The sequence below is a fragment of the Rhynchophorus ferrugineus genome, unplaced genomic scaffold (genome assembly GCF_030347505.1).
Source record: "Rhynchophorus ferrugineus isolate W39M unplaced genomic scaffold, kcgeb_rfMv2 rfM6, whole genome shotgun sequence".
Taxonomy (NCBI): Eukaryota; Metazoa; Arthropoda; class Insecta; order Coleoptera; family Curculionidae; genus Rhynchophorus; species Rhynchophorus ferrugineus.
The window spans coordinates 3,037,583-3,049,960 of record NW_027472585.1 but is presented as its reverse complement, the minus strand read 5'-3'; the positions used below and the strand labels follow the sequence as shown (position 1 = coordinate 3,049,960).

Genomic DNA, 12,378 nt, shown 5'->3' with positions numbered 1-12,378 from the left:
TATGCAATTAATTACATTGTTCTGTTGTAGATATTTATTGGATTGGAAGGAGGACAATTTCGATCTAATTGTTATCTTATGAAAATTGACACTAAAGCAGAAATTGTAAACTTTGAGGTATATTATGCTCATGAGGAGAAATGACTTGGATTTGAAATAATGCTTTTGTAAATATAACTTTACGTCATATTTCTAAGCATATCAATATTATTTAACACCAATTTGTTTATATTTTATATGTCTCCTTTTTACCAATGAGGGTTTACCTGAACTGGACCTACACTTTTTTACATGGGCTCCGAAACACGCTCCTCGGCATCCGGACTTACCCAGCCTGGTTACTGGCGTGACTGGGATGGTTATTCGTGGTCGGATTTTCTACTGTTGCGTATAAGGACATTTACAATTACAATCGCAAATAAGTGCATCACTGTCCCAGCAGGATTCGAAACAAAGCTGACGATCTACATCATTTAAACTATTACGTAGCATGGAATGCAATTTTTTCTTAGTTAAATTTTAAGTAAACATGGATTGGTATCACTATTAGATTTCAGATGGTCTTCTATGATCTTGGTACATGTCTTCTTCTGAGCTGTTCACAGCGTTTCCATCCAAAAGACAATTTACCATAGAAGTTGGAAAGACTTCATCTGCGTCTCTGAATTTGTTCCTCTACTCTGCACTGATTCTCGTGTTTTATACAAATTACTTTATTTAATGAGTTGATTTAATCGCTTTTGAAGGCTCTCAATTTTACAGATTTCAGGCTGTAGCAAAAGGCAAAATATGCGTGTATAAATTTGACACCTGTCGGATCATTAGTTTGTGAATTATAGCATTTTGATTGAAGCAGCTTTTGCTATTGTGAAAAAAATTAATAAAAAGGAATTTCGCGTGTTGATAAAATATGATTTTTGAAGGGAAAAAAATATGGTTGAAGCAAAAACTTGGCTTAATGTCGTGTTTCTGGACACTTCCCCAAGAAAATCAACCATCAAGGATTGGTAAGCTAAGTTTAGTTGTGGTGAAATGAGTACCGAAGACGGTGAACGCATTAGTCGGTTGTTACCGACGAATACATTTAAAAATCCACAAAATGATTTAATTGACCATAAATTAAAATTGAGTCAAACAGCAGACACTATAAAAATATCAACCGAACGTGTACATCATATGATTCATGAATATTTGAGTATGAGGAAGCTCTGTGCAAAGTGGGTACCGCGCAAGCTCACTTTTGACCAAAAACAACGACGAGTTGATGACTTAGAGCAGTGTTTGAAGATCCAATCGACAGTCATTCGAGTAGACTGCACACGATGAACCGTGTCACAAATCAGTGAAAACGATGGTAAAAATCCATGAATTGGGTTTCGAATAATTTTGCCAAAAAATGTGTTTTGCTATGGTAGGCCGAGGACTTCAATTAACCTGTTAATATCTTTTGAACATTGTAGTTTGCAATACAGCCAAGTGTTATCAAACGATGAACTGAAGAAGTCAAAACTGATTTTGTTCATGGTAACCCAGTACTGTCCTATTGTTCACAATTAAAATAGCCCAACAAAAAATTATAACTCTATCAATAATACTAACAAACTAAATTAACATAAATATGTTTGTTTATGATAATGTAGTTTGCAAAAACTACGTTTTTTTAATGGAAAGCTTTATTTTAATAAAGATTTCGCAAATATAAATCAACCCAATGCAACCGATTTGTTGCATTAAATTCTTGCTACACTACCGATATCAAAAAGTTTATAAACCCTTTCACTAACAAGAACAATAATATTTGTAAGTCTAGTTATACCACCCAGTAAAAACTGTGCATAATTTTGGATCCTAAGTTAATTTTATTAACTACGAAATATATTTGAAATATTTAAATTAAATACCATCAAAAAAATCTAAGGAATTTTGTCGTTTTTTTCCTAGTTTGGATTCAGGGAAGGTATATTTTACTACACTGAATGGAGATATTTAATTGCTCCTAATGGGTGTGTAATTAGATGGATACAACTAAATAGCTAAACTATTAATAATTTATTATAAAAATAAATATATCACATGATAAAGAACGAAAATTTTCCACAACATCTCGTAATACTACACAATACGTAGATAATGAATTCAAATGTACAGTTTTTATACAATATATACTAGAATATCTAGTTAATTGATAATATATACAATAAAGCCTAGTGAACTTTTAAGAAAAAATCTCATTTACTTAAAGCTAGTTTCAGGAACTCTTCTCTAGTTTTTTGGTTTTCACGAAATTCGCCTAGCATGGTTGACGTGACCGTTTTACTGTTGATTTTCTGGACTCCCCTCATAACCATGCACATGTGACTATAGAATAAATGATAATATTAGTTTTTTTGTCGTTGTCGTCAAATAAAATTTACTCACGATCCTTCTACAACTACAGCAACTCCTGTGGGTTGTACGGCTTTCAATACGGCCACGGCGATTTGTTTGGTGAGTCGCTCTTGTACCTGGAGCCTTCTGGAGTAAACCTCGACGATTCTGGCCAATTTACTTAATCCCAGGACCTTTCCCGATGGGAGATATCCAATGGAGACCTTGCCATAGAATGGGACTAGATGATGCTCGCACATGGAGAACATTTCGATGTCTTTGACCACGACCATCTCGTCGTGATTTTCGTCGAAGATGGCGTCGTTAAGAACTTCCTCGAGATTTTCCTCGTATCCTTTGGTGAAGAAGAGCATTGCCTTGGCTGCTCTCTCTGGCGTTTTCAGTAAACCTTCCCTGTCCGGGTTCTCGCCCAGTGCAGCCAACAGTGACCTGTAGCTGCTCGCCATTTCCGGTATAACGAGTTCTCGTACTGGTAATCCTCTATTTTCTTCGTGATACTTGCATATTTCGTCACCTTTCACGCAATGGCATTTGGGCAAACCCAGTTCCTTGCTATGCGATGGTCCAGCACCGTTCTGTCCATTGATGGTTCCGTTCGTATGACCGTTCATCGTCTCACCGACGACTTTTTTCTGACTAACGACAACTTTCGACGAATCTTGTTGTTGTTGTTGTTGCCCGTTGGCTACACCGATCTCAACCATGTCGATTTAATTTTAATAATAAATTAAAACTGAAAAAGAAAACACAACGTAATCGTAACGAAACCCGCTCGATTCGTAGCTCTTAATAGACTCCGACAAGGATATCAACAAACTGCCGCAACTGTGGCTTCATTTGTTTTATACTGTATCAAAATAATGACGTCAGACGCTATTGAAGAGGCTCCTCCTATAAGACGCCGTTCTCAAAATGTATTGGCGTGACGCTCTCGGTTTTTCAATAACACATTCGTGTCTGGTTTTTCGCCGGGCGAAGCCTACTGTGTTATTCCGAGTTTGGTCATATCGTGAATCAGAGTTTTCTCGTTTTCTTCTTCTGTTTTGCATTTGGTAAATCTGTTTTATTAATAAATCGAGGTTTTCAAAGACACATTTACGTGGATTTATCTCAATCCTATATATTAATTAAAAATATTTACCTGCCATTATAATAATTAATTTTGTATAAATAATCAGATATTTCGAAACTGTCGAAGCATATTTCTTTGTAAAATAAATTAAAAACAAAAACCATTCCACTCAATTCAATAAATTCAACAAAAAAATGTAAATGTCTATTAATTAATTGAATTTTTTTCTTATGTACAATTAATATCATAAATAATTATTGTTATAAATAAATTATAAATTACATAACATGGTATTTTAGATGAATTAAAATATGCTAATAAATAAAATATATTGTGAATTGAAAGTTGATATGAAACTAAAGTAGTGTTATGGTTGAGATTATAAGATATCATTATTTACCTTAAGATATTTGATTACTTGTTTTTTATTATTACATACGATATGCTCTATACAATCCTAATTTATAAATTAACGTATTACTATTGTTCTGCTGTACTTCATAGACTACATAAGCAATAAATACATTAAAATGAATTTCCTAAATTAAAATTAAATTAGACCACCTGAGCAAAAGTTAAGAGTAACAATTCAACAACAATAATAACAAGTACAAGTTCATGTGATTTGGCTTTGACTTCATATGCAAATTTTGGATAAATTTTAACGTAAATCCATTTGATTTACAGTGGATAGTTCTTCGTTGGTTACTTAGCGATAACCATTGGTAATTAATCGAAAAACTTTGATTTAGCAGCGTTGATTACTAGTCGGTTTGACATTTTAGTGCAACTTCATATTTGCACATTGTGAATCTAAGTAGGCTACATAATTAAGTTATAACCCAATCTCTTTGATCTTAGACGAAGTTGGAAGTATCAACTAATATAGATATTTGATTTTGAGCCTGATATGCTGTGCTCTTTGTTATATATTTACGTTTATAATATAAGGTACTTCATAAATTCTTTCTACTAGGCTAAGCTTGAGTGCTATGTGTCATTTTCGCCAATATATTCATCTTAAAAGTTCGAATTTTTATACCTACGCACTTGTCATTGCGATGAATGTGTCTCATATCATGCCGATTATCCTCTAAATGTAGATATTATACTAAATCAAATAAAACACTTTTTAAATATATTTTGAAGTCTCATTTTTACCAACGAGGGTTTATCTGGATTGGACCTACTGTTTAACGTGGGTTCCGAACCACGGTCCTCGACATTAAGCCTACCAACTGGCGAGTGACCAACTTAGAAATAATCACAGAAGACATCCAGCCTTACCCAGCCTGGTAACTGGCGTGACTGGGATCATTTTCCTTGTCGGATTTTGCACTCTTGCCTAGGATAATCACAAATAATAAGCAATCACAAGCATATATTTACGACCATACCCCAGCAGGATTGAAACCCGCTACTATCGCAACAGTATGTGGACCGTCCTGTCGCCTTTACCGCAGCGCCAACCAAGCCTGCAAAATAACACTTTTAGCATCATTATTGTACCATAATTGTTTACTAACATTTAGTTAATTGTTATTTCAACAATTGTTTTAAAAACTTCGATCAAGAAGAATTACTTCGAATGGAACGAAGAAAAAGAAATTTCCCTCTCGGAAAGAAGGGAAGTTTCGTGTCAAAAGTCACCATCAAAAAATACATATTTTTTCTTGTAGATATGAATTAATTGCTAATAAATCGATATATCTAATTCCTTTAGTGATTAATTTTGAGCACTCTTAAGAAAACAAAAAATAGAAAGGTCATTTTGAGAAAATATCTTAAACTATGTTAGTTGATGATTATTGATTTTGAGAAAGTTATATCAAAATAGATTTAATGGTCACTAATTAGTGTATTCATAAATTGATTATTAACAACAGTTGAAAAGAACTAATTTAAAAAACTTAATAACTCAATATAAACTTGACACAATAATATTGCATCGCTTAATCGTTATTCGAATATTTAATTGTTTTAAAATACAAGGGTAAACTTAAAAATAGTCAAACATAACCTGGTGATAAAAAATTGAAAAAGGAAATCATCCCAAAGTGTTTACAAATAGTAGACAACTTTTTCTAAACAGTTCATTGTCATCACATTTTTTAAAGTCTTGTTAGTACAATGGTTCTTGGCATGGGTGTTTTTATTTAAAATTACTGTCTACAGATCAAATAATAAGGTTCAGCAGCAGTAGGTCCAGTTCAGATGAACCTTTATTTGAAAAAATGAAACTAAAGTAATATTACTCAATAAAAATATAAGACAATTACAATTCAAAACAATAAAAAACATAAACGTGAATATTCATCGTCAACTGACAGAGAGTCTCCAATCGCAGAGTCCAAAGAAACTCTTTCAGATGATAAAAGTAGTGACCAGTACACTATAGGACTATAAGCGGATATTGCTGATCAATTTACCTGGGATAGCAATCAACTCAAATCAACAAGTTAAAGAAGTATTTATGTGGCCAATACTTTCTGACCAATGATGAAGGGCCATAGAGGAAACACTCTTCATTAATGTCTACAGAAACTCCTAGAAAATGATGATGATTATGTGGAAAAATAGAGCAAAGTTTCCTATTTCCAAAGATATAAGTCCCTACGACAACAAACAAATTCGTCTATTAATAAATTGATGGGATCCTTATTTTTAGATCAACCCTCGTATATTGAAAAAATAAAATTGATTTTCAAATCCATAAATCTAATTTTAAATTCCTTTTCATTTTTGGAAAATTATTGCCCAACTTTGTAGAATTATGGTTCTAAAGATTAAAAAGCAAATATAAAAGAACTATTATAAGAACCACCGTAAATATTTTAATTTTTTAACTACTAAAAATATATTTCAAGAGAATGTGGTTTTTACCAAACGACGACGTTCTGCATTTATTTAACACTATTACAAGACCGGTATTTCACTCTGTGCAGGAAGTCATATGATTCATTCATTTATTCACCCGATTGTCCAATATTAATAAGGTAGGTTTTCGCAATAAATGACAGAATGTTATATTTTATTTGGAACGAGAAAAACTCAGCTCTGTATTATATTTTCTTTGTTATGGTATTTTGTTAAGAAAACAATTAAAAAAAGCCTTCTATATGGAACAACAACTATAACAAATATAAATAACAGGTTAATTGAAAAGTCCCCGGCCTACCATAGTAAAACACAAAATTAATGTTTTTTATTCAACATAATTCCCTTCAAGGGTGATACACTGATCATAGCGACCCTCCAACTTTTCGATATCATTTTTGTAGTACGATTTGTCCTTTGCTTCAACATAGGCCTCAGTTTAGGCGATCACCTCTTCATTCGACGAAAATTTCTTCCCAGCGACCATTCTGGGAATAGGAAATAGTCGCTGTTGATGGTCCTTTCTTTTTCAAAGTAGTCAATGAAAATTATTCCATGCGCATCCCAAAATACAGACGCCTTAATCTTGCCAGCCGACTGTTGTGTTTCCCACGCTTTGGAGCGGGTTCATTTTCTGCAGTCCACTCAGATGAATGTCGATTGGACTTCGGAGTGAAATGATGGAGCCATGTTTCATCCATTTCCACATATCGACGCAAAGGATTAATTACGCTTGATCACCTTTAAGCACTGCTCTGAATCATCAACTCGTCGTTGTTCTTGGTCAAAAGTGAGCTCGCGCGGCACCCATTTTGCACAGAGTTTTCTCTTATCCAAATATTCGTGAATGATATGATGTACGTTCAGCTGATATCATTAGATAGTCCGCTATTTCATTCAGTTTCAATTTACGGTCATTCAAAATCATTTTGTGGATTTTTTTAATATTTTCGTCGGTAACAACCTCTTTTGGGCGTCCACTACGTTCCTGATGTTGATTTTCCTGGGGCAATGTCCGGAAACTCGGCATCAAGCCAAGTTTTTGTTTCAACTGTATTTTTCCTCCCAAAAAGCAATATTTCATCATCACGAGAAATTACTTTTTATCCATATTTTTCACAATAACAAAAGTTACTTCACTCAAAATGCTATAATTCGCAAACTAATGATCCGACAGCTGTCAAACTTTTACATGCATCATTTGAGGGTTAGGGCTAACTAAAAAACATTTGGATTTAATTCTAGTAGCGCCATCTATGTGTCAGGCCGGGGATTTTTCAATAGACCTGTTACAATATAATTTGATCTAAAATTATTTTAAAATTATGAATAAACATAAATATTTATGACAATATTTTAAAATCCTAAAGGTTCATAGATACATTCTTTGGTTAACTGGAAATAAATGAAGGACATGTGACGAATTATTCTAGCACTACAGTGAACAATTGAACATGCTGAACGGATTATTTAATCAAGAAAGTCTATTTTGGTGGATAAGGGAGCTGGTAAAACGATTCATATTTTCACATACTTCGTATAATACTTAAGAGTATAAATTTATTATTTCTCCCCAATATTAACTTTTTTAAATAATTAATGTATTATATTTAGTGGTTAAGGTGACAAGATGGTCCCCCTACTGCCGCTGTAGTCGCGGGTTCAAATTCCACCGGTGAATGCTTGTTAAAATATTTGTGAGATAAGGAAAATAATCTCAATTACGCCAGTAACCAGTATCTATAAAACCAGATGTCTTCTGGGATAGTCTCTAACGTAAATTGATCACTCGCCTGTTTGTAGGGTAAAAACCGAAGAATAGTTGAGATCCCACGTTAAGCAATATATCAAGTCACTAACAATGAAGCAAGAAACTCAATAGAGAAAAGGACTATGAACCAAACTACATAAATATGAAACAAACTATACAAAATATATACTGCTGAAAATTAACATTAATAACCCACCCTTATTTAGATGTATTATGAAACAATAGTAAGTGTTATGGCTTATAGTAAATTGTAATTGTATCTATCTGAGAAATTGTTAATTGACTATCTGAAACAATTAAATTTCGTATTTATTTGTTATTACCATTGTTTTATTATTTCCTGCTCCATAATGGTTTACTATTATAGCCCTTTATTATTTGCGATATCACTACATAGTATAAAACAAAGTCGCCTTTTCTGTCCCTATATCCCTATGTGCGCTTAAATCTTTAAAACTACGCAACGGATTTTGATGCGGTTTTTTTCAATAGATAGAGTGATTCAAGAGGAAGGTTTATATGTATAATACATGCATAATATACTAAGGCAACATTGCTAATTTTAGAGGTTTCTAACGTGATGTCGTAAATTAACCTATTTTTTTAGGCTTATTTAGCAATTAGCAAAAACGCTGCCTAACCCTACGAGTTAGATCAAATTAATGTACTACAGTATTGTACACCATAAAAAGGTCTACAAAAAAGTCCGGGATGGTATATGTTTATCTTTTAGGGATAACCCACATTAACCATTTTTATTGTTTACTTTTTACGTGAGAAAATGGCTTATTTACGAAGCTATTTTAAGCAATACGGCATTAATCCTTATCGAATTAAGTACCTTAAATACAGTGTGCAATTAATATAGATCAATATGGTTCCTTACAGCATGTAAATTAAACAAATATTTTCGGAGATATTACAAATTTAAAATTTGCGTTTAAAAATGTGTAATGTAATAAAAATTGTATGAATTTAGATATTCCAAAGATAGCAGGAAATCTTCATAGTAAGTATAGGGGAAGAGGAATTGTTTTACTCCAAATTTAATGCGTGCAGGCCAAGGGCAGTAATGAATGAACCAAAAATACTGGATCTATTTTAATCATGTTTTCATTGAGTGACATAGGCATATATATTTTATGCCCGTGCAAAGTCGGAGCGGGCCGCTATGTTTTTATATACAACGTTCATATTTTTTCTGTAGTGTATTTAATTTAGTATCAGCATTGCACCCGTGCGAAGCCAGGGAGGGTCGCTAGTATGACATAAAGTATAACATTACATATTTTAGTATTATAATACATATTATCAAATAAATTTATATTTTTTAGCTATAATCTTATCATAGATTCTGTTTTTGTAGGGCATATTTACTTTATATATACTTTTTTTCTTCTATTTTGTCCCCTAAGTATGATATAAATTACATATTAAAGTCCTAGTTAAATAAATCTACGTTTTAATTTACTAAATAACTCAAATATTTGTAATAAATAATGGAAAATATTTTCATTAATATCTATCGTGCCAAATTTCCTGAAAAATAGTCTATTTAAAGGGAAAAATTATCACAAAACATCAAGCAATTAATAATTAAAAAATATGTTTAAAATATATTTTTTTTTGCAAGAAAAATTCTCTGAGATACGCTTTCAAATAATTTTCAAATAAGTGCAAACAGAATCAATATTACCGGCTTGGTTAACCATTGTTTCGGTTGCGATAGTCGCGAATTCGAATCTTGACAGGGAAATCATAAATATCCCTTCATACCAGTCAGGCCAGTTACCATGCTAGGTAAGATTGGATGTCTTTTGGTCGGTCACTGTCACTATGACAATCGGTAGGCTTAATGCCAAGGACCGTGGTTCGGAGCCTTCGTTAAAACAGTATGTCCAGTCCAGATAAACCCTCGATGGTAAATAAAGACTCTAATTTATACCGAAGAAGTATTCTTTAAGAGGGGTCTGTCACTTTGTAAAGTGTCTGGGAATGCAAATTATCGTATAAATAAAATCAAAATATCAAGTTCTATAACGTGATGAATTTTCATAATAGCAAATTGTTATCTTGTTAGATTACTTTTATACTATCTGGTGTTCATGGCATCTTGGTGTATATATTTTTGTATTAATGTCTTAGAATATCAACAACTTACCCGTGGGTAATAAGTATTATTGTATGATTTTTTATTATATGAAATTTGGTTTAGTTTAAGTCCAAGCTGTTTGCGTTTTGTCATTATATGTATTTCCGTTGATAATAATAATAAATAATGACAAAATATAAATTAAAAACCGACATGTCATTAACAAAACTCGATTGAGACACTATCGCAGCAGTATATCAGCTTGATCATTCTGTAGATTTAAATACTTCTACTGTGAATAAATACTACAAAAGTTAAGTAGTGTTATAGTCCAAAGCTTAAAAGTTCTTCTTTTGAATCACATTGTCATCTACAACATCTCCAGTTTGAGGAGGTTTTGATACATTTTCCTGTACATTTGTAATAAAATAGCTATAAATATCACTAAACAATTTATTATATAAATAAATATATCACATAGTGAAACTTTGGTTCCGCTCTAAGGAGAATTGTACTAAACTTATACATTACTTTATACAAATAAGTAAGTTATCTGGAATATCTAGATTAACTTAGTTTAAACCTAGCATTATATTATTAACAAGCATTCGTATTAATTAACATATAATACATCAATGAGTTAAAGCTAGCTTCAAAAACTCCTCCCTAGTTTTATCGTTATCTCTAAATTCACCAAGCATCGTTGATGTGACAGTTTTACTGTTGATTTTCTGTACTCCTCTCATTACCATACACATATGACTAGAAATTAAAAAAAAATAGTAATTTTAAGTTTAAAAATAGGGAATTAGACTACTTACGATCCTTCGACAACTACAGCTACGCCAGTGGGTTGTATAGCCTTGAGGACAGCTAATGCAATCTGTTTGGTTAAACGTTCTTGTACCTGAAGTCTTCTTGAGTATACTTCCACGATTCTGGCGAGTTTGCTCAATCCAAGCACTTTTCCCGAAGGTATATAACCAATGGATACTTTACCATAGAATGGGACTAGATGATGCTCGCACATGGAGAACATTTCGATATCTTTCACCACAACCATCTCGTCATGATTCTCATCGAATATGGCATCATTTAGAACCTCATCTAAGTCTTGTTCGTAGCCCTTGGTGAAGAACAGCATTGCTTTAGCTGCCCTTTCGGGGGTTTTTAATAAACCTTCCCTATTTGGGTTTTCGCCAAGAGATGCCAGCAATGTCCTGTAGCTATTCGCCATATCAGGTATAAGATCCTCTCTGATTGGTTGGTTTTTCTTTTCTTCATGATATTGGCATGCTTCGTCGCCTTTGACACAGTGGCATTTAGGTAAACTTAAACTTGTACTTGCCCCTTGTTTGGATCCATTTTGTTCTGTACCATTCGAATTTATATTGGAATGTCCATTAGTTGAGCTTGTTCCTTTTTTGGTGACTGTTTTCAAAGTCTCTTTTTGTTGTCCGTTAGTAACACCAATTTCAACCATTTTTAAACTTTTATTATAATTTGAAAAGCAGTTTAAAAAACGTTATAGAAATATGTAACTAGTAGCTGTTGTTAGCGATAGTTAGTAATATCAACAAACTGACTCTGTAGCCGGTTCACTTGTTTTATACTAAATTAAAATGTTGACGTCACGGTGATAGTAAGGAGGAATCCACTTTAAAGTCAGCTCTCGAAATCGTATCAATGTGACGTGCGCTACCTTTCCGTGGTATTAGGGTTTTTCGGTGAATAAAATTGCTCATTGAGTGTTACAGCAGTTTTTTTTTATTCTCGAGTGTTAATATCATTATAATATGCAGAGAATTAACCATAATGACTTAACGAAATCGTATTTGATTATTATAATATAAAATTTAGCGGTTGTATGATATCTTTGTTAATTAAGAATGTTATTATATGGAAAAAATGTAATGTATTTAAATAATAAAGGTCGTAATAATATAAAATTTATACTTTTTTTTATTATTTAATTAAAACATTGTTACTAGTCGTTTCCGTCTAACCTACAATTTGTCTTTATGATAACTTAAATCTAGGTATATAACCAGGAGGACCCCTCGGCCCTAACTCAGTCTCTGGTGAAATAATGTTTATGCATGTCACTGCTGAATTTTTGAATATATGCACCTCACTATACAACACTACACAAGATCAGGTGGTTAGATTATTTTGAGT

The 12,378-nt window shown here is 32.7% G+C and overlaps 2 protein-coding genes across 2 annotated transcripts; both read right to left on the bottom strand.

Moving 5' to 3' along the window:
- Positions 1 to 2,030: 2,030 nt before the first annotated feature.
- LOC143199017 (GTP cyclohydrolase 1) lies at positions 2,031 to 3,212 on the bottom strand. The gene is made up of 2 exons (XM_076408732.1): positions 2,419 to 3,212; positions 2,031 to 2,358 (listed from the first exon to the last, which is right to left on the bottom strand). The coding sequence occupies exons 1-2, from the start codon at positions 3,090 to 3,092 to the stop codon at positions 2,229 to 2,231; spliced, it is 804 nt and encodes a 267-aa protein (XP_076264847.1). The 5' UTR covers positions 3,093 to 3,212; the 3' UTR covers positions 2,031 to 2,228.
- A 7,427-nt stretch (positions 3,213 to 10,639) lies between these two features.
- Positions 10,640 to 11,780, bottom strand: LOC143198797 (GTP cyclohydrolase 1). Its single transcript, XM_076408284.1, has 2 exons — positions 11,022 to 11,780; positions 10,640 to 10,962 (listed from the first exon to the last, which is right to left on the bottom strand). Exons 1-2 carry the CDS (start codon positions 11,681 to 11,683, stop codon positions 10,833 to 10,835), a joined length of 792 nt encoding a protein of 263 aa, XP_076264399.1. The 5' UTR covers positions 11,684 to 11,780; the 3' UTR covers positions 10,640 to 10,832.
- Positions 11,781 to 12,378: the final 598 nt, after the last annotated feature.

What these genes read in the sequence shown, in the direction of transcription:
- LOC143199017 (XM_076408732.1), bottom strand. Translation starts at nt 3,092, where the DNA reads ATGGTTGAGATCGGTGTAGCCAACGGGCAACAACAACAACAACAAGAT. An exon ending in GCTGTAGTTGTAGAAGGATC is followed by an intron (nt 2,359 to 2,418) that starts GTGAGTAAATTT and finishes TTTATTCTATAG; the next exon opens with TCACATGTGCATGGTTATGA.
- LOC143198797 (XM_076408284.1), bottom strand. Translation starts at nt 11,683, where the DNA reads ATGGTTGAAATTGGTGTTACTAACGGACAACAAAAAGAGACTTTGAAA. An exon ending in GCTGTAGTTGTCGAAGGATC is followed by an intron (nt 10,963 to 11,021) that starts GTAAGTAGTCTA and finishes TTTAATTTCTAG; the next exon opens with TCATATGTGTATGGTAATGA.